Source organism: Rhizophagus irregularis, chromosome 4, assembly GCF_026210795.1.
Source record: "Rhizophagus irregularis chromosome 4, complete sequence".
NCBI classification, from domain to species: Eukaryota; Fungi; Glomeromycota; class Glomeromycetes; order Glomerales; family Glomeraceae; genus Rhizophagus; species Rhizophagus irregularis.
This window is the reverse complement of record NC_089432.1, coordinates 965180-991650: the sequence shown is the minus strand read 5'-3', so window position 1 is coordinate 991650 and position 26471 is coordinate 965180. Positions and strand designations below refer to the sequence as shown.

Sequence of the window (26471 nt, the reverse complement as noted above, 5' to 3'; positions counted from 1 at the left end):
ATAAAAGTACTCACTATAGGGACTTTTATCTAATATTAACCAATCCTCATTATCATGTTCTTCCATTCTCCTGTTGATTTGTTCGACAACTTCCTTCCTGAATTCCCATTCTATACCTTTCTTTGGTATTTTATACTTATCATTGTCCTCTCTTCTCCTTTTAAAGGTGTTAAACCTCACACTTTGTCCTACTTTTTCAAATTCTTTTATAAGTTTATTTACAATGAATGTTTTTCCAGTACCATCAACTCCACATATGATTATTATTTTAGGTCCCATTTTTACATAATTCTGATAATTTTAGCTTGTTTACTTTACTTAATATCACCTCTATTTGTAATATTTCCTCTTGAGTTTCCAATATTAATGGTCTTTCTTCACTATCTTCAAAATTTTTGGCTTTGAATTTATAGTTATAATTTATCCTGTTTAATTCCTTTGTTATACCTTCTAAATTTTCGATTATATCCTTTATTTTATGATTTGTATTTCTTACCACTTGTTCCATTTTTATTTTTGAAAAGTGACTCTTTTACCCATCTATTTATATTATTCTTGATAAGGCATCTGCATTTTTATTTTCTTTTCCTGGTCTATGGGTTATTTCAAAATCATACTGTTCCAATTCCATGACCCATCTTGATCTCTTTCCTTTTGGTACTTTTGCAGTCATTAATCCCTTCAAAGCTGCATGGTCTGTTACTACCTCAAATTTTCTATTGATCAAGTATTTATGGAAATGTTGTATTCCCCATACAATTGCATAACATTCTTGTTCGGTTATTGGCCATCTTTGTTCTGTCCTGTTTAAACTTTTACTGGCATATTCTATTACATATTCTTGACCTTTATCATCTTTTTGAGCTAACACTGCCCCTAATCCTATTCCTGAAGCATCTGTAATTAATATAAATTTCCTTAACCAATCTGGTTGTCTTAACACCGGTTCTTCGGTTAATTTCCTTTTTAATATTTCTAATGCTTCATGTTGTTTGATGCCCCATTCAAACTTTTCATCTTTTCTCAATAAAGATGTTATTGGTTTTACTATTTTTGAAAAATCTTTAATAAATTTTCTATAATACGTACATAACCCTAATATTGACCTTACACCTTTTATATTTATAGGTGCTGTTAATTTTTGTATCTTTTCAACCTTTCCTGGACTTGGTTTTAATCCATTTTTACCAACTACATGTCCTAAAAATTCTATTTCTGTTTTTCCAAATATACATTTCTTTAATTTTAGTATTAAACTGGCTTCCTTTAATTTTTCTAACACTAACTTTATGTGTTTTAGGTGGTCTTCAAAATTTTCCGAATATATCATTATATCATCAATGTATACTATCACAAATTCATTTAGGTACTCCTTTAATACTTTATCCATTAACCTTTGAAAACTTGCAGGCGCATTTGTTAACCCAAATGGCATGACATTATATTCATATAATCCTGCTGAGCATATGAATGCTGTTTTCTCAATATCTTCCTCAGCCATTTCTATCTGATTAAACCCTGATGCTAAATCTAGACTGGTAAACCATTTTCCTGAACTTATCCTTTCTAATTGTTCATCAATCCTCGGTAATGGATATGCATCTGTTATTGTAACTTTATTTAATTTTCTATAGTCGATGCAAAATCTATAATTTCCCGACTTTTTCCCTGCTAAAGTCACTGGTGAAGACCATGGACTTCTAGATTCTCTAATTTTTCCCAATTTTAACATCTCGTCAACCTCTTTTCTGATGAATTTACCTTTTTCATCATTTTCTTTGTACCTCTTTTGGGCTATTGGTTCAGTACCCCCTTTTAATCTGATTTCATGTTTTACTAGGTTTGTCCTATTATATTTTTCACCATCGTACTCAAATATATCCTTATATTTTTCTACTAATACTTTTAATTTACCTTTTTGTTCATTGGTTATGTCCCCTACTTTAAATTTTTCAGTAAATTTTTCATGGTCACTTTTGTGCTTCTTTATCGTCTCTTCAGTATCATTCTGACCAAGACTTATACTTTAAAATTTTCATCTTCCTGACCTTCATGGTCATCTTCATATATGTTATACAATTCATCCTGGTATAATTCTTCTAATATTTCCTCTTCATCAAATGTTTCTTCAAACCCTTTAATGGTCCTTTGTGTGTATTTTACTGGTATATCCATAGTTTCATCATTCATTCTAATTATTATTGTTTTATCTGTGTAATCTATATTCGCCTTAAACATATCTAATACTCCATTTCCTAACACAATTTCATTTTTTCCTGAATCAATTACTTCAACCTTAATGGGTATTTCCTTATCCCCAAATTGTATGTATATTGTCGTGGTACCCCTAGATGCTAATTTATCCTCATTTATCATCACACATCTTACTGTACTTGATTCCTCAATTTTTAGGTCCATTTCATCCATTATCTGACTAGTTATTACATTTACTGCTGCTCCTGTATCAAACATTACGTCCTTTAATTCTTGGTTTATTATTAATTTACCTCTTAATGCAGTTAAATGTTCTGCTTCAATGTTGTTCATTGATTCTTGTAGTCAATCTGTTTGTGGATACCTTCTCATACCATCATAATATATTTTTCTTTGTTCTGGGCTCATATCTATAATTTGTGAAAAAGTTGCATTTGCTCTGGTACTTTTCATATCCTCTAATACGTTATATTTTGGTATATTTCTTTGAAATGCGCTTGTCCTATGAATACCTTCAACACGTTCATTTTTACATTGTTTTGCATAGTGACCTCTTTGTCCACAATTTCCACATGTATTATTATTTCTCCTTGCTTCTTGTGCTTTCCTCAGACTTTCGTCAGTGAATCCTCTTTTTGGTAATGCTGCTGCCCTTTCCTCTTGGCTTGCATATTTATCATTCCTTCTTCGTGTTTGTTCTTGATCAATTTCCATATTTATATCTCGATTACTTGACCTATTTTTTATGTTACTTCTCGTTTGTCTTTCACCAATATAAAAATCTTGATCAACATGGTTAAATGTTACATCATTATCTTGATAATACGGGTCGTCATAACTATATCCTTGGTCATAATTATCCTGATAATCCTGACTATCATAATCATATTGGTCATATTGGTCATTATAATTATCATATTCCACTACATTGAATCCTCGATTATTGTTTTGGTGGTTTGGTGGTCTGTTATAGTTATTTGGTCTTCCATTATAGTTATTTGATCTTCTATTATAATTTTGATTATTTGGTCTTCCATAGTTTCTTTGACCATTATTTACCCTACATTCATTTGCATAATGTCCTGGTTGTTTACAATTATAACATGCTCGAGGTGGTGGTCCTTGTCTATTATTATTGTTTGGTGGTCTCTTTTGCCCTCCAAGTTGATTTACTAGTTTTACCTCTAATTTTTTAAACATGTCGGCAAGGTCATCCTCATAATTTTTCTCCAATGGTTTTTCAAATATATTCTTTGGTTTGTCATCTTGTATATCGATTCCTTTTCTTTGGGTACTAACTGATATACCACGTGTCTTTCTTATTAATTCATTAGTAGCTTCCTCCTCTCTTCTTGCTGTATTCACTGCATCATTTAAATTTGCTGGGTTTTGTCTTCTGACTTGATATCCCAATGTTGGTGTTAATCCTTCGATATAATTATCCACTTGTAATTCATCATCTAATGCATGGCCTCTGGTAGCTATCCTTAATATTTGTCTAAACCTTATCGTATATGCCTCAACATTTTCATTTACTCCTTGTGTTATTTTCCTTAATTCTAACATTTTCCTTTTTCTAACATCTTCCCTGGTAAATCTTTGTTTAATCCTATGTTTTAAATCATTATCATTATCGTTATCTTGCCAATTTACCAAATGACCATTGTTTGCTTCCTTCTTTTCATTATACCATTGTGCTGCTGCACCTTTCAAACAGGTAGCTGCCATTGCTGCTTGTCTAGCTCCATTTACTCCTGCTGCTTTTCCTATAGCAGTAAATGCTGTTTCGAATTGTCTTACCCAATCATTAACATCTTCTTCTTCCTTTCCATAAAATTGTGGCATACCAATTATTCCTCCAGCTACATTTCCTGCATCCTCAATTGCATTTGCTAATGGGTTGGCTACGACTAATCCAGCCCAATTACCTCCTATATCATGTCCTGTTGCTGCTAGTAAAGCCGCTCTAAAATCTTCCCTTACTTCAGCTCTTGTTGCTCCCATAATTATTGGTACTATTGGTGGGATTGGTGGTATCGGTGGTGTTAAAGGTGTTTCAAATAAATTTTCTATATTATAATCAGATATTTCGCTTTTATTTTCAGAATTTGATTCTGAACTTTCACTTGAGTCAAAACCAGGTCTATTTATAATGTTTTCTTTATAAGGTTCTTCAAAATTTTCATTGCTATCGGTATCATTTGGATTTAGAACTTCTCCATTTTTTTCAGATCCATCTGATTCTTTTTCAGATCCATCAGATTTTTCATTATCAGATTCATTTCCACTACCTTCACTATCCTCACTTCCAGCTTGTTGTTTTAGAAATTTATCCAATATCCGTTTTAAATTTTTCTCCAAATCATTTTTATTTCCTTGGAATATTTCAATAAATTCTTGATCCAATATTTCTCCATCAGTATATCCCATACTGATTAACCTTAATAACTCTCCATCAGTTATTTCTATTTTATTATCATCACATATTTGTTTTAATCTTTTGATTCTGATATCAATTTCATTTTCGTCATTCTCACAATCCCTACACTTGGTTTTTCCTTCGTCAAATTTATTGTTCATCCATCTTATTCCACATTCATCACAAAATGTGGTATTTTCATTTATCCATTCATATAATTTTATCCTTAATTCTTTGTCATTCGTATTAATTTCCTGGAAATATTTTTCCATAAATTCCATTGTTAATATTATACTATTGCTTATCCTGAATTTTCTTATTCTCTCTATTTCTGACACATTTAATTCGTATCCTAGTTTTTCTAAGTCATCCTTTAATTCTAATAACTCTTTTTGTTCACAATTTTTACATTGTCCAATGTCTGTTATCATATCAGGTAACTTTCTATTTCTACAATTTCCACATCTTAATGTTTCTTTTGTTAACCATTCATTTATTTCATCTTTTAATTTTTCATCACTTAGTCCCATTAATTCGAAAAATGTACCTAAAAAGTCCTCTGTTAATATCAATTCTATCCTTATCCTTAGGTCCCACATTCTTTGTATATCTTTGTCGGTGAACCTTCCACCCATTTCTTCAATTTTTCTTTTTAATGATTCCACTGTCCATTCGACATCATCCTCTATTTTTATTTCATAATGTATACTACTATCACTGTCCTCTAATTCATAACTTTCAGGACTAGCACTTTCTGGGTCTTCAGGTTCCCTTGTAAATTGTTTGGTGTCAATAAATCTTTGTAACACTTTCTGTATCAATCTTTCCCATTCTTGTTGTTTTGATTTTTTTTTTCCTAATGAGTTTCTGTAAACAATTGTATTCGTTAAATCAATTACTTCTCTTATTTTTTTAGTTATGGTTTCTTCCATGTATAATAATTTCCTGAATATTACTATCGTTTCTGGTGTCGCATGGATTACTTCCACCCCAAATTCTAATATTGAACCGTACCATTCCCAAAATTTTTGAAATCTGTTTTCAATATCCCAATCTTCCAAAATATATCCATGTTCCATTATTTCTGGACATCCAATTAACCGGTCAAATACTTCATTTTCCAAATTTCCTTCAATACAATCCCTTACAATTACTACAATTATTATCCTTAAACCTTTTTCTTTCATTTTTGGTTGTTGTCTGTACCTTATTGATTCAATTATTCTATCTACTATATTCCTACATTTTCCCTTATGTATTGTATCCTCCCTTTCTCTATTGTCCATACTTAATAAATTCAATAATTCTTTATGTGTTACATTATTGTACATTAGTATTGTATCCTCAAATTTAAATAAAGCATCCCAAAATTTCTTGAATGCTGCTGATACTTCTCTTTCTATTGGATTACATATTTCACATGCTAAACATTCCTCTGGTTCTATCACTCCTAGGTCATGTTCTTGTTTATGGTTTATGTATTCAGCGTTCCAAATATGGTACCATTCCATTTTTAATAAAATTCTCTAAAAATTTTCACGTCTTTTACTTTTTATCCTTCTTTTATATTTTATTTGACCTATACTGGGCTTGCCTTTACCTCATTTGTTCATTACTGAGTATGGTAGTTTACAGGTTTGTACAAATAAATTTATATTCCATACAATTTTTCATCCTAAGATTTGGATGTGTTTCCATATTTGATTTATCTCTTTCCTGTAATCTTCTCATATTTGTCCAGCAAATATTATTTTTAATTTTTGTTAACGTTAATCATGATTCTTCTTGGGTACCCTCACACAGAATTGTTTTTGGAAGTTCACACAGAACTATTCTCAATTGATCACACAGAATACCTCAATTGAGTTCACACAGAAAAAGCTCACACAGAACTATTCTCAATTGATCACACAGAAAACCTCAATTGAGTTCACACAGAATTACCCTACCATCGTATTTATAGTGTCGGTTTTTGGGTACACTTTTTATCCTTAACTTAACCTTAATTATTTATAAAAAATTATTTTTAATCCTTAATTCATGGAACTTATTTACAATATTCTATTAAAACCCCTTCTAACTTGATTAGCCTCGCATTTCCCTTGATAATCAATTACTACCATACATATTTGGTTCATATGTATGAAAATTATTATAATAATAATTTTTCATTGACTTATCAGCCGGTGGTCAAGTTAGATCAAAAATTTAATTTTTAACATTATCTCTTTATACATTTATGGTCATACTCACCCAAATTAATACCTTTTACCTTGGTAACCATTATTTTCACGTATCCTTTAAAATATTTAACTTTATTTTATTAAAATTTAACGTTAATACACCTTAAATTCTTTTTTAACCAAGACTTAGAACTTTTAATTTTATAATTCCTTAACTTCATCGATCCTTTATTTGTAACTTCTAATGATCACGTGGGGGTGATCATTTTCTTTTCCCAGAGATCCTGTACTTATAACCTGTAGTGATCATGTGAGGATGATCACTTTTCCTTTCTCGGAGCATGCACCACTTGTAACACCTGAGCCCATAGAGAATTATGTTTGCCACCTCAGGTATTAACAAAATGACTCTTTATTAATAATATAAATAAATACAATAATATGCTTGGTTTAATAACATTAAATAACAAAATAAATAATTCATAACAAAATTCGTCTAATTTTCTCCCTTTTTCAAAAGTTGATCTTCACGCCCTTTTATGTTTGTCTTTGTGTAACCAAATTCATAATTTCGATTCATGGATTTAAATTATTAAAGTATTTCCATTATTTTAAAGTATTTCCATTATCCTAAAGTATTTCCATTATCTTAATTTTGTATCCATTTGATCATCATGAACTCCTGAATTATGATTTATAATATTAACGTAGTGATCAACAAATTAATCACTTGACACCTCAGATCACTTGATTTCATCCAATTTAGTATCTTCCGGATCTTCATTTATCCTTAAATCACGTGACTAATAGTTTAAGGTCATCACGGACCAATTATCCTTGATTCTCATGACTAATAGTTTAACGACTTTTCGGTCCATTTAAAATAAAAATAAAAATAAGTTAAAATTTTATACACTAAGACTAAATGTAATACTGCGCCCCACAATTAATAAATTTACTAGGTATACTACGGCATTACAACTGATCACCTGACAAATACGAACTGTTTTTAAAATTCATTTTTATTATCTGGTATTTTTTATATCTTATATGTAATAAACATTATATTTATTTATTTTTTATTAAAAAAAAAAATTGAAGTTATTGTAAAATTTAATTGTTGATCCTTAATAATAATATTACAAATATATGTTATAGATCACTGATCATATATATACGAACTATTAAAACTTTCATAATAATTTGATTACTAATAATTTTTTTAATAATTTATTACTAACATTAAATCAATAAAACTGAATCAGATGTCCTAAATGGGATCAAATTCAAACAATGAATTTAAATAGAGATGCATTCAAAGTAGATCCAAATGTGATTAAAGAATATTCTCGCTTGGAACAAGTAGCATCACAACCGCTTCCTATTTCATAAACAAACCTAGATTATCATGTTATCAGTTATCATATAAGTATAATAAAGCAATTAGGGGTTCTTTAAAAAAAATGTTTATTTGACTATGCATTTATGCTCATGTTACACCTAATTTTATTTTGAAGGCTGCCGCCAGGCGGCCATAGTGGTACAGTTCTAGTTAACAGATAAAAATTGCGCCTAATTATTGTAACATGTTACACACAATTTATTATTGACATTGTTTGTGCGACAATATCGGAATCATCAACTCCGAAAATTGAATATAAATTTACTCAGTTTGGACTTATAATAAAAATGATACACCTTTATTCTTCTTTTCGTTTAACAAATATGTCATGTTCGAAAGTATTTTCAGGAGATTTACCTGAATTAATATATAAAATCATCAAAAATTTTCAGAATGATTATTCAACCTTACATTCATGTGTTTTAATTAATAGATTATGGTGTCGTTTAACAATTCCATTATTATGGGAAAATCCATTTTCAATCTCTACCGGAAATTACAATTTATTGAAATTTACTTATATAATTTGAGTAAACATTTAAAAGCAATATTAAATGAATATCAAATTATTGATTCTTTATTAACTTCAAATACACTTTTCAATTATCCTAGTTTTATAAGATATTTAAATATAAATAAAATTAAACCTTCTATTGACATGTGGTTAAAAGCTAACGATATAACCTTAAATATGGATTCAGTATCTGAATTTAAAAAATGTATTAATATGTCTCTAATTAAATTATTTATTGAAAATGAAGTAAATTTATATACCCTTGAACTTGATGCTTCTGATACTCATTATAACACATATACTGACAATATTCTTGAGATAATTTTACAAAATCCAAATTTCATTAGTAATAATATTAGAAATTTAAAATTTTCTATTTCAAATTGTAATTCTATGATTAAAAATCATGTAACACAAATAATTAATTCAAATCAAAATCTCAAACAAATATTGTTTGGTCTTAGTTCCCTTTCTTTATATCAATCATTATTATTATCAAAAGAATCTAATTGTTCAAATACCTTAAATACAATCATTTTCAGTAATATCGATTTTAAACGTATAAATAATTTAGATAAAATATTTGAACAATTAAATGTTTTAGAATCTGTTCATATCATTTATTGTTATTCTTTAGATAGTTTTATTCAACAAATTATTAAATTAACCAAACCATTTAAATTAAAATCTTTATTTTTAACCATGATATTAGAAATTGATTCATTACAATTATTATTACAAAAATCTGGTAATTATTTAGAAAATTTTGGCAATTATTTATCATCAGATCAACAATTACTTCAATTAATTATAAATTATTGTAAAATATCAGATTACTTGATTTACGTAATAGAATTAAAGATGATATTACTTCTTTAATATTCAGTTTAATTGAAAATATTAAACAAAATTTTAATTATCTTTCAATCAATTTAAGTAATTATAAAGATAATGAAGATAGTAATATCAAGTTAATATTACAAAATTTAGGACAAATACTTCCTTCTAAACTTGAATATTTAAATTTGGTTTCTCGCATTAAAGCAAATGATATTGAAATATTTTTAAAAAATTCTCAAGATAATTTCTTTAATAAATTGGTAATTGAAAATAGAAAACAAGATGATATTAATTATATTGATATTTTACCTTATATAAAAGAATATGTTATGAAGAAGAAAAGAGTTAAATATTTGGCTATTAAGAATACAATTCAAGGATGTGTTGATATGAAAATGGATTTATTTGATTTAAAAGACGAAGTGAAGGAATTTAAGTTACATAATATTAAAGTACTTAGTTATACTAATTTATGTATTTATATTTATAGATTTTTAAATGAAATTGATTATTAGTTGTTATTTAAAATATTAGATAGAAATATTTTTAAATTTTATACTTATCTTATGATATTCATTTATTTATAATTATTTTTAAAGTATAGTTAAACAATTGTTAATTGCTTAAAGAAAGTTTTTAAATAAATATTGTAAAATAATAATTAAGGAAAGGATTCCGTATGGGTCGAATGATCGTAAATCTAGACTCTATTGAAATTTAATCAGTCTGATAAGTTTAATATCATTCCAATGAATAAAAAATACTATGGAGGTAAACCCAAGAAAAATTATTTCGGTATTTTAAAAAACTGAATCAAAAAAAAAATTATTATTCGGTATAACTGAAAAAAAAAAGATTAAAAAAAAACAAAAAATAATAAATTAAAAATTTTATTTTATTTGAAAAAAAAGAACAAAATTATTAATAATACAAAAAAGTTGGGTTAAAAAAAATATATATATTAATAACAAGAAAAAACGGTTTTGAAAAAAAAACACCAAAAAAATTTCACCATTCTGCTCGAAAATCCTGGGTTAAATAACCTGGGTTAAATCAACCCCTTAAAATTTATATTTACATCAATCTTTCAGAAAAAAAAATTTGTGTTATTATTCATTTCATTTTATATAGATTTTATTTATTTAGACATTATAAAGCATAATGACCAAGTTTTCTTACATTCTTGACAATGTCTCTTGTTTGTATTTAATTCTATTATACATTTTTATAACATTGATCTTCTATTCCACATACCATAATATAATGTTTCTTTTATTAGTATCTAACGGTTCTATTTTCTCTTTTTTACTTTTCTCTAAAGTTTCATCTTTTCTTTTGATCCATAACATCGCCAGAGAATGTACTTTAGTCCAATTAAATAAAAATATATATAATTTATAATTCAACTTTTTACGTTTGCCTTTTTTCTAGATCAAAATTGTAACATTATTATATGTATTCTTATATAAATGTAAAGTAATTCTACTATATTCTTTAATTAAATTAAATTAATTATTATACTTATTAGTTCTACTTTTTCTAGATAGCGATATGGTTTTATTTTGGTCTTGTGATAATTCTTGTTGGATCGATTTATTTTCTATTACAGTATAACGCTAACTTTATAAGTCTATAATTTTTTTAACTCGTTTACATTCCAATACTAATATGGTTTGATTATATTCCCCAATATGATATCATTTTCTTTTCTGAAATTTAATAATCTAGAATTTTCGTTCTTTTCCATATACAGTATATCTAACATTCTTCTCTATTATTTTGTACCATTTTGGTAACTTTCCTTTTGTTGTTATATTACGTTCTTTACATATATTTTCCATTTCATTAACATTGTATTATTATTTCTCCAAAAACAATATTTTTTTATTTCTTAACGATGCTCTATTTTCTTAATTCCCAATCTATGTCACCTTCGAGGATACGACGCTCGTATTTTTTCAGCGCTGAGTTATTAATCATCAAATTGAAGATACAAGGTTGAATAACATTGTTGCTCCATTATCGGACATTTTGATCGGTTACATATATGTTGTTCCATAAATCTTAGGATGAAAAAATTTAAAATTATTAATTATAGGATCTCGTATGTGCGATTCAGCATTGTCAAGTATTTCTGCTCTTTCGTTGTAAGGTATGTTATATGTGCTTTGGCTTTGACTAAATTGATGTATAAACGACGATTATCTATGATCCAAAAAATAAAGTCCCAAATGAGAAAATTATTTTGTTTTAAACATTGTCTAGGAGTGACGATCAGGGATTTTGTCTGTTGTAAAAGGTTAGATACAATTTGCTGAATCCATGTAGATGGTAAAGGTACTATTATATGGTAGGGTGATGAGCGCAGTCAATATACCATTGATTCACTTTTTGTAGGCGAGGGGAAAATACGGTGAAGCCGTTGAATTTGATTCTGGGAGAATCTGGGTGGCATTATATCCAGCTATAACCACTAGTGCAGTGTATGGTGCCAATTGTTTTACAGAGACATCTGTATAGAAGGTGAAATTAAGTGCAGAAGAAAATTGTGTCGAAATTTCAACTAATTGATCTTTCAAGCAATCTTTACAAATGAGAGCCTGACAAATTATTTTTATAAGCTATGTGTTTTAAAATAAATAAGGTAGTAGCTATAAAATAAGTTTGGTTAAGTTTTCTGTTTAACGATTTATGTTTATTGAAGTTTTTGTTGTAGGTCTTGAAAACTATTAATCTTTGTGTTTTGGTAGTGATAACGCATTTAGAACGTAGGTAATGTGGAAAATATGATTTTAGAGGACATCCGTTGCTCTTGATTAAAATTAAGTGTTATATTCTAGGTGTTAAATTAGAATTTATTGCCTTATTGGTTCAATAATTTGTTCTACATATGATACAGAGTAATTATTAGTTGTTTCTTGTAAGAGGGTTTTTCAAAAAATTACATTCTTCAGATCCAGTGGATCCATTCTGACTTGAGATGTGAAAAGCCCATTTCTTGTTATGGTATATGTGAACGGTTGATGATTGTAATTGGATCATTAATAGGATGTGTCAAACGTCGGTGTTCACTCAGTATTTAATTTATCTTTAAAGGAAAAGTTCCTAGTTGATTTAAAAACCTGAAAATTGTTGAGGTTGGAACATTTGGTTTCGTCTCATGTTAACAAATAGTTACTGTCCGTAAAGGTAAGTTGGTCCATAAACATAATCTTTTTGTATTAATATAATCTTGGATCAGTGTCGTACCTCCAATGATGTCAATGTTGAACATATACTGTCTATGTCGAAATTTTACTGATGGTAAAAATTAAATTGTTTCCAAAATGGTAATCTGTGCAATTAGATATGTGTATAATATCAGGATTATTGTCTTCACTGTGTAATTTGGCTAGATCAATCAAATCGTCTCTATTAATTCAGATTATATACATCGTGCCAATAATATAGACTATTGATAATAATTTGCCTTATAAATATTTATTGTTTCTACATTATTAAGTTCATATAGAAGAACTAGCACAAGTAATTCGCTAAGCAAATAATCCAGTAACATTTATTTTTTAGTTAGATAGTGTATACTCGTATACAACTATGTAATATGTATTTCGAATTTAGATTGATCGGGTAACTGTAATATCAGCTGTAGTGCTGTAATGAGTCATTGTATATACAAAATATACTATCGCGTAAATCATGACTTGGTATTTATATACCAAATTTTGTTGGACGAATTTAGATAAATGTTGATAAGCCACAATTAGAGATCTAGATTTTCACTGATCTATAGATGATTATGATTATAGTGTCCTATGACTCATTAATAAAAGCCAATTGTTTTTGTTGTGAATTGGTTGCTACAAATACGCCAAGAGAGGCAGTACTTTGTAAAACCTTTTATTTTACCCTATATTTTATTTTTCGCTTATCACCAATCAATGATAATACATGTGTCTATTCCAGTTAAGAAACATGTAATTGCATTTTTCATGTTATTCCAAATACTATAATCAAAAAGTATTTTTTATTTAAATTAATCATCTTCAGAAATCACTACTGGTTTGATAGTGTTATTGTCAGTAAATTCCAATAAGGGAGTAAATCATATTGACTATGCATTATAATCTAACAATTATACATTATTAGTCATCATTAAGCTAACTAATATTACTAGTTTTAGATTAAATAACTATAAATTAATTGATATAATAGATGTGACTCATACATGATCTAAATTTTTTTTAATAAGTTACTATTAGTCACTATATATTCAAAAGGTTTTTAAAAATATATATATACCCTTAAATTTTTCTTTGAGAAATTTCAAAATCTCTTTCAAATATTCAAATATTATATTTTTTACAAATATTGTTACAAAATCAAATTTTCTTTTCAAATATTATTGCAATTTTTTTTTCCAAAATCAAATTTTAAATTTTCCAAATCAAATCTTTAAATTTTTTATAATTCAAAATGTCATACCAAATGTGCCCAAACTTCAATACTCCTTTTAACAATATTCCCATTGACAAATGCTATCATTATCATCTCCAATCTGGGCCATCTACCTTCCAATACTTGCCATTATTCATAACTTACTTATACATTCTTTTTGTTCTTTTATTGATATCAACAAATCTACTTAACTATACACTCATTTTAATCCTTGTTTTAATAAAATCTATCATTAAAATATTCTTTTTCCTTTCCTTGAACCTCTCTCTCTCAAATCTCTCTCTTCTCCTCCAACCATTTCATCCATCAAATCTACTATCAATTCTCTCTCTTTTTAAACATTTTCTTATTTCAAATCTTTTGTTATTATCACAATATTCTCCTGTTATGTCAATTCTTCTTTTATTTCTTGATTCTCTTCTTTATTTTCTTGATTTTCTTTATGAATTGACTAATTCTATAATATTATTTCTTTTATCTTCACTTTCTTTTTACAAATGTAAAATTGAATTGATAGTTGATTTAAAAAATACCCTTAAAAATTCCCAATAATTTAGACATAATTAAATTAAATAATTTTATATTACGTAGCTAGGTCCATTGCTTACCAAATATAGCATGGAGACGTAATCTTTACCCTTTGGTCAACTTGGGAATACTTGACCATTCTTAGATAGATAATTTTTACAAGGGGATCGTTTGCATCGCCCATGAAGCATTGCACTGTGCTAATTGGTGTCAGAGAGATCCTTTGTCTTGTAAAAATTTACCCTTTCTTGATCATTTGACCATTCTTAGATAGATAAATTTTATAAGGGGATCGTTTGCATCGCCCATGAAGCATTGCACTGTGCTAATTGGTGTCAGAGAGATCCTTTGTCTTGTAAAATTTACCTTTCTTGATCATTTGATCTATCTCATGTGATTTCCTTCTTCACATGTGATACCCTTTATTTTATTCCTTTGTTGAGTTCTTTCCTTAATAACTTATCAACTCAACAATTATCCATCACCGTTGGTTCCACAATTTTTGTGTCCAAGTTCAATTCTTGGAGGTGATTTTTTTATTAATTAGTTTTATATCTTCTTTTTTTTCAGTTTTCCATAGTGTCTTCCTGTTTGTACCTTGTTGTGGTAATCATTTGTTTTGTAATAATCAGAGAAATGAATTACCGGAATTTCTCACATATAGTCAGTACCATTCAGTATTTTTTGCATAAATATTTATTTTCATTCAATAGAGATAAGGTACTCCAGTTTTTCCAACGTGTTCTGGACCTGAAATCTAAAAGAAAGTATATGGAAACGTTAGCAAATGTTTCTAATTAATATAATAAAATTGTTTTTTTTGTTTCTTAACGCGGCATATTACAGAATTTACGATTCTAGCATTTCCAGTGTAATCTAACATTTCTAATTAATAAGTTTCACACAGATATTGCGTAACCTACCATCTCCCAATTCACTCAAAAGTCCAAAACCTACAAAAAGACACAAAAGGAAAATAACATTAGTTTATGTTTCTTTAAATAAAAGTTAGAAAATAAAGTTCCAAAGTTACGAAACTTACCAGTACTTATGATTCCGTATGAAATTGGAAGAAACCTACAAAAAAAATTAAAGAAACGTTGGTCAGTCAACACTTCTTTTAAAAAAAAAAAAAAGTTTCAAGATTTTATTTACCTTTGACTTTTTTCCTCGCATTCTGTAAAGTAAAGTCAATAACATATACGACATAGCAACGAATTTATAAAGTAGCAATTTCACAAGACAACAGTTTCCCATTACGGCAACATTGACATTTTCAATTCGAAACTTCATGTATAAAAAAGTTTTTAAAAAATAAGTTTCGAAAGTTTCAAAACTTTACTACTATAGTACTAAAAAAAATTATAAAAGTTTCAAAAAATTGAAACTTTATATTATATAAAAAAAAATTTTAAAAAAATAAGTTTCAAAAGTTGAAACTTTACCATACTACTGAAATTTTAAAAATCGAAACTTTATGTATAAAAAAAATTTAAATAAATAAGTTTCGAAGGTTCAAAACTCTTAAAAAAATTACAAAAAGTTTCTCGAAACTTTATGTATAAAAAAGTTTGTTTATCAAAAAAAAATTAGTATATCATGAATATCGCGTAATACACGTGATTGGTACGCGAGATTGGAGTGGGCAATCGATTAGTCAACTTTTTAAATATAAATTAAATCGCATAAGAACTATGATGCATAGGGAAGGAAACAATAATGAAAAATAATTACATAATAAGGAAACAATGTAAAATTTTAATTTTCTATGATGATAATAGATTTTAAACGCCTAAAACTTGTTTGTTCGATTTATTATGAATTCGCCTCGTAAAATCTCCAAAAAAAAACACTAATCAAATTAATCTCAAAATTCTTTCTCAAGTAAATTTATTAAAAATGAAATTACCTCTAAACCAATTGTTCCGAAGTAACAAAAATCATTTCGTTAGTAAATTTTTAACGGGAGATTTTTTTTTTTGATAGAAAACTTCGGTAAAGAATTTTTTTTTTTAATAGAAGGGAAGTTTTTTTGATATGGAAATTCTTTTGAGATATTTAATGGGTAAGAATCTTTTTTGAATTTTTTTTTTTATATAGGGAAAACGTGTTTTTTGATGAAAGATTTTCGTTAGAAATTGTTTCTTTAATAGGAGATATTTTTTTGATAATTCTGTTGGTTGAAAAGTTTTTATAGGTGAGATGGTGAATTTCGTTTAGAAGTCTTAATAGAAAATTTTTATTGAAAACAATTTTTTAATGAGGGTATTGAGAATTTTTGCTTGAATTTTTTTTTTTTAATAAAGAATTTCGTTAAAGATCTTTTTTTTTTTCATAAAAATTTAAAAAATTTGTATTCTTAGTATATGGTTTTAATTTTTTATCTTTTTGATCTATATTAGCAACATACTATTTTAATTTTATCATCAGCTTTAGTATCATTAATTTCTTGATTCTATACTTAAGAAAACCTAAAATATATGTAGCTTTTTGTTAGTGTGATATACACTGGCAGCCTCGATAAACCGGACTCGTCCTTCCATTAGAAAATCTGATATATTAAGAAATTCGATATATCGAAAATAAATTTATTATTGTATTATAATAATCCGTTCCAGGATCCTGTTTATCGAAGATCCGGTTTATCAAAATTGATTGTGTAATTTACTTTATCTTGGAATATATAAGATTATACAGTACAATATTATTCCTCTATATAGTACAAGACCGAATATACTCACGTTATAACATTTTTCTAGAGGTTGGATCCGTTGTTTGAACGGATATTAATAATTTTGAAGGTCGTATGGATAGTGACTCGAAATTAGCAGGAAGTCATTAAGCCAATGATCATCTATAATGAAGAAAGCTTACAATTAAACCATCGTTGAGTATCGAGATAAAAGAAATAATACAAAATATAAAGATGTATTATAAACACGTCAATTTCAAAAAAAAAAAAATTTTTTAATAGTATTTTAATAGTAGCATTATTAAGGATTAGTCATATAGAAATTATTTGTGAACAACTAATAATAGCGCGAGCAGAATCGAATAATACCGAAATTAAGCAACCATTTTTAAACTTAATTCCGGCCAGAGATCTCATAATTCTGAACAAATTCGATACTCACTATTTACAGTGATCAGATTTATTAGCCTTTATTATCTAAATCTATTTAATATTAGACAATTTGTCATGATTATTAAATGACGAGTTATTTATATATATTCACTCTATTAAAGAATAAAGACATTTTAAACATCATAGTATTCATGTTTGGCAGATTTCATAAATTTTTGAAATAATGATCGGTAATAATTTATTTTTAATTAACGTATAACAAATAGGAACTGGTAGAAGAAATCAAGTTTTTTATTCAATTAAACCAAAAAAAAAAAATATATCGACCATTTTATTTTAATATGCCATATCGCAATATCGCATGTATTTTAAAATAAATCACAATTATTATATAAATAATTGAAAGTGAAATAAAATTTAAAAATTAAAATTAAAAAAAAAAAGCTAAAATACTTTCCTAGTATTTATACATCTAAAACTTTAAATTACTAAAAAAATTAAAAAAATGTAATAAATTAATTGTCCCTCCAGAAAAATTAAGGAGATGGTCGGTTGATTCAGATTCATCATGAATTTTGGATTATCAAATTTCCAAAAAATGTTACATTATGGAGCAACGACAACTGGTCTTGTGGTGGTGTTTACGATTATGTAATCTAATTTTTGGTCATTGTTATTAAATTTTTTAATGTCTTTTTAAATAGATCAATTTTTTAAAAAATATTGATAAAATGATCAAATTTTGTTTATCTTTATATAATTTTCTTATGTAACAATTAGCCAAAATTATACTTTACATATTTTAAAAAATATTACAATTTAATACGAGAGAATGACTATTAATTTCGTTATATCGGAGTAATGATTAGAATTTTACAGTATATAAATTTACCGATCAAACTGCAGTTTTATGATATAATCCTATGGTAATTCACAGACGATCTTTTTTTATTTTATTAAAAAAAAACAAAAAAAAGTATAAAAAGACCTTTGATATGATGTGTGGTAAGTGGACTTTGGCGTTAAATTCAGCGTTAAGAAACGAACAGACCGAACGAAATGTTAACGTTAACGTTAACATAACGTTAACAAGTTAAGAATAAAATTTGTTCATCATTTATTCATGCTTACATAATACATTTTCCATTGCCACAAAATTGACTTCATTGCACCCCTCTAACGGTCAAGTAATCTTTTAGTGTTTTAAAAAAAAAAAAGAATATAACTCGGTAACTCAAAAACTTACTGCGGGAAACACAAATTCTGTGGTAACAGGACCCTGAGCACATAAAGCACATAAAAGGCAAAATAAGTGTAGATTCTCACTTTTTTGGTTAATGCAGGAGTCATTACGTGCCGATCTCTATATTATATCGCTTGGGTCCTGCGGCAACTGTGTCACCATAAAGTTAATAAATAAAGAAAAAAAAAATACCACGATTTCTTTCTCCTTACTTTTAAAATAATTATTATTTTATAATGTCCAATAACAAAATTAATTCTGATTTTTCAAATACAAACAATTCATATGAATTTTTTCAAATTAATCAAAATTTTAATGAAATGAACATAATTGAAACTGAACCTACAACTAATAATATTCATGAAAATATTTTTGAAGAAGATTTAAGTATAGTAATTAATGAATTGAGTAAACTTTATTTTAAGGAATTAAATGAAGGAAAAGAATCTAGTGTAAGAAAGCAACATATTCTTGATTTTATTAAAAATTACAAAATAAATTTACAAGAAATTATTTATTGGCTTTCAAATAATCAACATGATTCAAATTCTATTCATTTACTTGGTTATTTTTATTATTATGGAATTGGAATTAATTTAGATGTGCAAAAAGCAATTAAATTTTTTAAAAAAGCTGCAGAATTAGGACATGATGCAGCTCAATATAATCTTGCTAATATGTATATTGATGGTGTTGGTGTTGATAAAAATTATGATAAAGCTTTTGAATTATGTGAAAAATTAGCAGGAAAAGGTTATTCAAGTGGAATAAATTTGTTAGGATATTGTTATGATATTGGAATTGGAACCGATGTTAATGCGAAAGTAGCATTTGATTTTTATTTAATGGCGGCAAATTTGGAATATAAATATGCTCAATATAATCTTGCTTTGATGTACGAAAAAGGAAAGGGAATTGAAAAAAATATGGAACAGGCAATTTACTGGTATAAAAAGTCGGCCGAACAAGAATATCATAATGCTAAAAAAAAATTACAAAAACTTTTAAAAAAGTAATAGTAGGTTTTAGTTTACAGTTTTTTAGGTTTATATTACATAAGCATTATATTAATATTGAATATTGAATTATAATACAAATTAATTGTTTGGGTAAAAATTATTAGGGGTTGCAACTTTTTAGATTTATTTAGTCAGACAAAATGGGGTTTTCTAAATAGTTTTATATAAATAAAAATTTTAAGATAAGCCATATGTTACTGAACTACTATAACTTTGTTGATTTAATGAAATAATAATTTTACAAAAAATTAAATGTCTTCTATTATGAACACATGATCAATATTTTACAAAAAAAAAACTGCAGCTCGGTAACTCAAAAACTTACTGCGGAAACACAAATGATCTGCGGTGACCGGTAATAATATCATCATAAATGTCGTGAAACATTGAAAAAAAAATATACCATTATATAAATTTTACATTTTTCTCTTTATTTTTTAAATAATTGTTTCATAATGTCCATTAACAAATTTAATTCTGATTTATTAAATATAAATAATTCATCATGTGAGTTTTTTCATATTAACCAAAATTTTAATGAAATGAACATAATTGAAACTGGACCTACAACTAATTATATTCATGAAAATATTTTTGAAGAAGATTTAAGTATTATAATTAATGAATTGAGTAATCTTTATTTTAAGGAATTAAATGAAGGAAAAGAATCTGATATAAGAAAGCAACATATTCTTGATTTTATTAAAAATTACAAAATAAATTTACAAGAAATTATTTATTGGCTTTCAAATAATCAACATAATTCAAATTCTATCCATTTGCTCGGTTATTTTTATTATTATGGGATTGAAGTCAATAGTGATAAACAGAATGCATATGAATATTTTAAAAAAGCTGCAGAATTAGAACATGATACAGCTCAATATAACCTTGTTAATATGTATATCGATGGTGATGGTGTTGATAAAAATTATGATAAAGCTTTTAAGTTATGTAAAAAATTAGCGGGAAAGGGATGTCCTAGTGGAATAAATTTGTTAGGATATTGTTATGATATTGGAATTGGAACTGATATTGATAAGGAAAAGTCATTTGAATTATATCGAAATGCTGCAGATTTAGGAAATTTGAATGGATTAAATAATTTAGGAATTTGTTATGAGGGTGGAGTTGGAACTAATGTTAATAAACAAAAAGCATTTGAATCATACCAAAAAGCAACAGAATTAGGAAGTACGAATGGAATGACTCATTTAGGATGGTGTTATGAAGAAGGATTTGGAACTGATGTTAATGTGAAAAAGGCATTTGAATTATATTCGAAGGCAGCAAATTTGAAAAATAAATATGCTCAATATAATCTTGCTTTGATGTATGAAAAAGGAAAGGGAATTGAAAAAAATATGGAACAGGCAATTTACTGGTATAAAAAGTCGGCCGAACAAGAATATTATAATGCTAAAAAAAAATTACAAAAACTTATAAAAAAGTAATAGTAGGTTTTAGTTTACAGTTTTTTAGGTTTATATTACATAAATATTATATTAATATTGAATATTGAATTATAATATAAATTAATTGTTTGTTTAAAAATTATTAGGGGTTGCAACTTTTTAGATTTATTAGTCAGATAAAATGGGGTTTTCTAAATAGTTTTATATAAATAAAAATTTTAAGATAAGCCATATGTTACTGAACTACTATAACTTTGTTGATTTTAGTGAAATAATAATTTTGCAAAAAATTAAATGTTCAACTATCAAACATTTACTATTCTATTATGAACACATGATCATTATTTATTTTTTATTAGCTCGGTAACTCAAAAACGATTTCCACAGCGTACCCTACAAAAATGTCACAATATAAAAACACGTGACTGTTTTTTGTCACATCCGTCACACCCTTCCTTGTTTCCATTTTTCATAAGTATCTGAGGGATTTAGTTTTTTTCGAGTAAGTAAAAACGTATTCGTCACTCCCTTATTTGTCACTGTTTATTTTCACGTGTTAGTGCATAACGCCGTAATGCTGGCCGTTTCGTGACATTTTTGTAGGGTACGCTGGGGTAATCCTCAAAAACTTACTGCGGAAACACAAATGATCTGCAGTAACGGGTAATAATATCATCATAATGTCGTGAAACATTGAAACAAAGAAAAAAAAACATACCATTATATAAATTTTACATTTTTCTCTTTATTTTTTAAATAATTATTTTATAATGCCCAATAACAAATTTTATTCTGATTTATTAAATATAAATAATTCATCATGTGAGTTTTTTCATATTAACCAAAATTTTAATGAAATGAACATAATTGAAACTGGACCTACAACTAATTATATTCATGAAAATATTTTTGAAGAAGATTTAAGTATTATAATTAATGAATTGAGTAATCTTTATTTTAAGGAATTAAATGAAGGAAAAGAATCTGATATAAGAAAGCGACATATTATTGATTTTATTAAAAATTACAAAATAAATTTACAAGAAATTATTTATTGGCTTTCAAATAATCAACATAATTCAAATTCTATCCATTTGCTCGGATATTTTTATTATTATGGGATTGGAGTTAATAGTGATAAACAGAATGCATACGAATATTTTAAAAAAGCTGCAGAATTAAAACATGATGCAGCTCAATATAACCTTGCTAATATGTATATCGATGGTGATGGTGTTGATAAAAATTATGATAAAGCTTTTAAGTTATGTAAAAAATTAGCGGGAAAGGGATGTACTAGTGGAATAAATTTGTTAGGATATTGTTATGATATTGGAATTGGAACTGATATTGATAAGGAAAAAGCACTTGAATTATATCATAAGACAGCAAATTTAGGCAACTGTTTAGCACAATATAATCTTGCTCATATGTATAAAGATGGAGAAGGTGTTGAAATAGATTTTGATAAAACTTTTGAGCTTTTTAAAAAATCTGCTGAAAAAGGTTATTCGGACGCAATTTCTATGTTAGGATATTGTTATAATAATGGAATTGGAACTATTGCTGATACGCAAAAAGCATTTGAATTATATCAAGAGGCAGCAATTTTAGATAACAATTGCGCTCAATTTAATCTTGCTTTAATGTATGAAATTGGTGAAGGGATTGAAAAAAATATGAAACAAGCAATTTATTGGTATAAAAAATCTGCTAATAAAGGGAATGAGGATGCTCAACTTAGATTAGAAGAGCTTTTAAAAGATTTTTGAGTTAACATTAATAAATAATTTATAAATATCTTTTTGTGGTATCCTAGATTTAATACAATTTTTTTTTTTATTGAGCTGGCATTTTGAATTATACAAAATTGATCCGTTTGATTCATGAACGATGGATTAAGTTCATTTCATTTTAGATTTTTGATCTTTATTTTTTGTCAAATATGTAATATTTAATATCGTGAACTTTTTTTCATTCCTTTTTCCTTTATTTCCTTTTTTAGCGTTATTATTTATTAGTCTAAAATCATCGAAGTACTGTTTATGATAAATGTTAATAAATTTTGAAATTTTGAACATATTGGTCAAAGTCAACTTTAATACATTATTAATATTACGTAAATGTGACAATATTTAGATTGCTTTAAATTAAATAAAGTAATATGGGCCTTATTAAGTTACTCCGAACCATAAAGTATTTGACAAAACTAAAAGTTTGCAATCAGCTAAACTTTAATAGTTTAAATTTTACATCATCAAGTTTAAATTGAGTATAAAATCGATTTATCAGCAACATGTATCTTTCCATTCCCTTTCTAATTCAATGTATGAAAGAATAACAAGATATGAACTAATTTCTCAAAAGTCTACTAAAGAATTTTTTACAAACGATAAATTTTTTTTTATTATGCCGCCGGTATTAAGTTTAAATACGTTATAATAGTACAATTGAAATTTGCAAAAACAATTTGGTTACAAATTTATACTGAAATAATATGTTTTTTTGATTAAGGTTAAGTTATTAACAAACAAAATATTATCTTACCAGATTTAATATATACATATGTGGATACCTAAGTTTATTATAAAAAATAAGGTTGAGATTAATTTTAATAAAGTTAAAGCTCATGATGGTATCAGAGGTAACGAAATAGTAGCAGATAGTTTAATGATACTAGGATGTCAAAATAAAATTGCACTCAATACGAAGATATGTGAAAATTGACTGATAGTTGAAAGTTCAAGAAATTTTATGAAAGAGATAAATAAATTAAGACACGAAGCAGAATTCTTACCTCTAGGTTTTTAAGATACATTGGCAAGCGACATATAATAATGTGATGAAAAAATTTAATAATGAACAAGATGATGAGTATCGCGTCAAATTATTATTTATAAAATTTCCATAAAAGAATACATTTAATGAAATATTATTAATCAATTTTCCTAAAAATATTATTATTTATTCTATTTCATTTTTAAAGTTTCCTTTAGTTTTTTCTTGTAATTTTCGGTTTTACAAGTTTTACTGTCTGATGATAAGATCAGCATAAAAAAAAATTCAAGTGGACCATTACACAACATTACACAATTTAATCGATTTATCCCTTTTAGTTCTGATTCTATAATACAGTTATTTGCTATTAACCGCACATATAATTGTACTTTGTGGTATAGTTTAAAAATGAAATGAACGATAAAAATGTTTCGTACATACACAAATAAAAAAGTTTATGATTATTTATTGCCATAATACTACAGTGTTTTACCTAAACGGTCGTATACGTGATTACATGCAAGAAATTTGTCTTGTAAAAAAAAATAATAATTAAACTACAAAAGCCAAGACACATGTCTTTGGTTTCAACCAATATTTTATATATTGCTTGTATAAATAAACTTTGATCGAATTATTTATAAAGTTAATATTATAATAACTACTGTAAATTACAATAAATAAGATAAAATTAATCCAATAACGAAGTATAATTAGTATTCATATAAAATCTCAAAATTACAAACTTCAATAAAAATTTCGTGAGATGATTTTTTCCTTATGAAAATCATTACTTCTTACACCAGAAATAACCATTCCATATTACAATGTTTAATGATTTTCATTTTTCTAAAAATAAAATTTTACGCCTTTTACAATGTGCAAACGTACCACAGACTCGTGTAGTACGATTTTTTTTTTTGTAACAATCATTGGGGTTGCACAACTAACTTTGATAAATTTATTTTTGACTCCGTTCTGAGTAACTTTTCTAAATTAATTTTTAAAAGTTTGAAGCTTCTATAATACAGTTCATTATGTCCTATAATGATAAAATTAATATTGCAATTGAGAGAGCATTTGCATTAATAGATTATAATATTTACAATGATATACATAAACAATTTGAATTTAAAAAACAAACAGTTCTTGCAGATGAATCACTTACAGAAAATGAAAAATCTGAAGCAATAACAATATTAACTAAAACTTATGATGATGAAAAAATTACGTTTAATTCAGGAACAAAAAGAATTTGTGAAAATTGTAACCAAGAATGTTTAGCTACATTATTTTGTGAACTTTGTGTTCGAAATTATTTAAAAGCAAATTTCTCAAATTGGACATCTAGAAATGTTGATATTGATAATTTATTACAAGAGTGTCAAGTGAAAACACAGGTACCAAGTAAGATACCAGAATGGATTCCATATGATAATTTACAAAATATCAAATATCTAACAAAGGGTGGATGCTCTGAAATATATACAGCAAATTGGATTAATGGAAGATATGAAGAATGGGATTCTAAAAAACAACAATTAAAAAGACTTGGAGAACATGGTGTAGTGCTTAAAAGATTAGAAAATGTTGAAAATGCAAATCAAAATTGGTTTGATGAGGTTTGTAATTTAAAGTATTTAAAAAGTTATTAATATTATAAGTTATGTTAATATTTTTATTTTTATAGGCAAAATCACATTTAAATATAAGCAATAAATGGAATGAAATCGTCCAATGTGTTGGTTTAACACAAGATCCATCAAATGGAAATTATATGCTTGTAATGAATAAAATGGATGTAGATTTAAAAAAATATTTACAACAAAATCATAATCAACTTACATGGAAAGAAAGAATTCAAATTGCTGATAATATAATTAAGGCACTTGGAAGAATTCATGAAGAGAATGCAATTCATAGAGATTTGCATTCTGGAAATTTATTGCTTAGAGATTCTAGATTTAATATTAGTGATCTTGGGTTTTGTGGACCTGCGGATAAACCATTAAAAAGTATATATGGAAATCTTCCTTATATGGCACCTGAGGTTATTATTGGAAAAGTACAGACTTATAAATCTGATATTTATAGTGTTGCAATGCTTATGTGGGAAATTTCATCTGGACAACCACCATTTATTAATTATGAACATAATTATGATCTTGCAATGAATATTGTTAATGGTATAAGACCAAAAATTGTATCAGGAACTCCTTTAGAATATAAAAATTTAATGAAACAATGCTGGGATGCTGATCCATTTAAAAGACCCGATATTGATACACTTTTGAATAAAATAGGAGAAATTAATTTATTTTATCAAAGTAAATCAAATGAATCATTAACTCAACCAGAAGTAAATAATAATTTAGA

The 26471-nt window shown here is 26.6% G+C and overlaps 5 protein-coding genes across 5 annotated transcripts; 4 read left to right on the top strand and 1 right to left on the bottom strand.

Annotated features, from left to right (window-relative positions):
* Positions 1-268: 268 nt before the first annotated feature.
* OCT59_023583 (uncharacterized protein) lies at positions 269-508 on the bottom strand (the record flags this gene model as incomplete). Its single annotated transcript, XM_066134809.1, has 1 exon — positions 269-508. One exon carries the CDS (start codon positions 506-508, stop codon positions 269-271), a length of 240 nt encoding a protein of 79 aa, XP_065990895.1.
* An 8173-nt stretch (positions 509-8681) lies between these two features.
* On the top strand, positions 8682-10087 carry OCT59_023582 (uncharacterized protein; the record flags this gene model as incomplete). Its single annotated transcript, XM_025328885.2, has 2 exons — positions 8682-9480; positions 9594-10087. The coding sequence occupies 2 exons, from the start codon at positions 8682-8684 to the stop codon at positions 10085-10087; spliced, it is 1293 nt and encodes a 430-aa protein (XP_025164745.2).
* Positions 10088-19203: 9116 nt separating this feature from the next.
* On the top strand, positions 19204-19899 carry OCT59_023581 (uncharacterized protein; the record flags this gene model as incomplete). The annotated part of the gene is made up of 1 exon (XM_066134808.1): positions 19204-19899. The coding sequence occupies one exon, from the start codon at positions 19204-19206 to the stop codon at positions 19897-19899; it is 696 nt and encodes a 231-aa protein (XP_065990894.1).
* Positions 19900-20357: 458 nt separating this feature from the next.
* Positions 20358-21549, top strand: OCT59_023580 (uncharacterized protein; the record flags this gene model as incomplete). Its single annotated transcript, XM_066134807.1, has 1 exon — positions 20358-21549. The coding sequence occupies one exon, from the start codon at positions 20358-20360 to the stop codon at positions 21354-21356; it is 999 nt and encodes a 332-aa protein (XP_065990893.1). The 3' UTR covers positions 21357-21549.
* Positions 21550-22174: 625 nt separating this feature from the next.
* OCT59_023579 (uncharacterized protein) lies at positions 22175-23417 on the top strand (the record flags this gene model as incomplete). The annotated part of the gene is made up of 1 exon (XM_025323689.2): positions 22175-23417. The coding sequence occupies one exon, from the start codon at positions 22175-22177 to the stop codon at positions 23087-23089; it is 915 nt and encodes a 304-aa protein (XP_025164744.2). The 3' UTR covers positions 23090-23417.
* Between the last annotated feature and the right edge of the window lie 3054 nt (positions 23418-26471).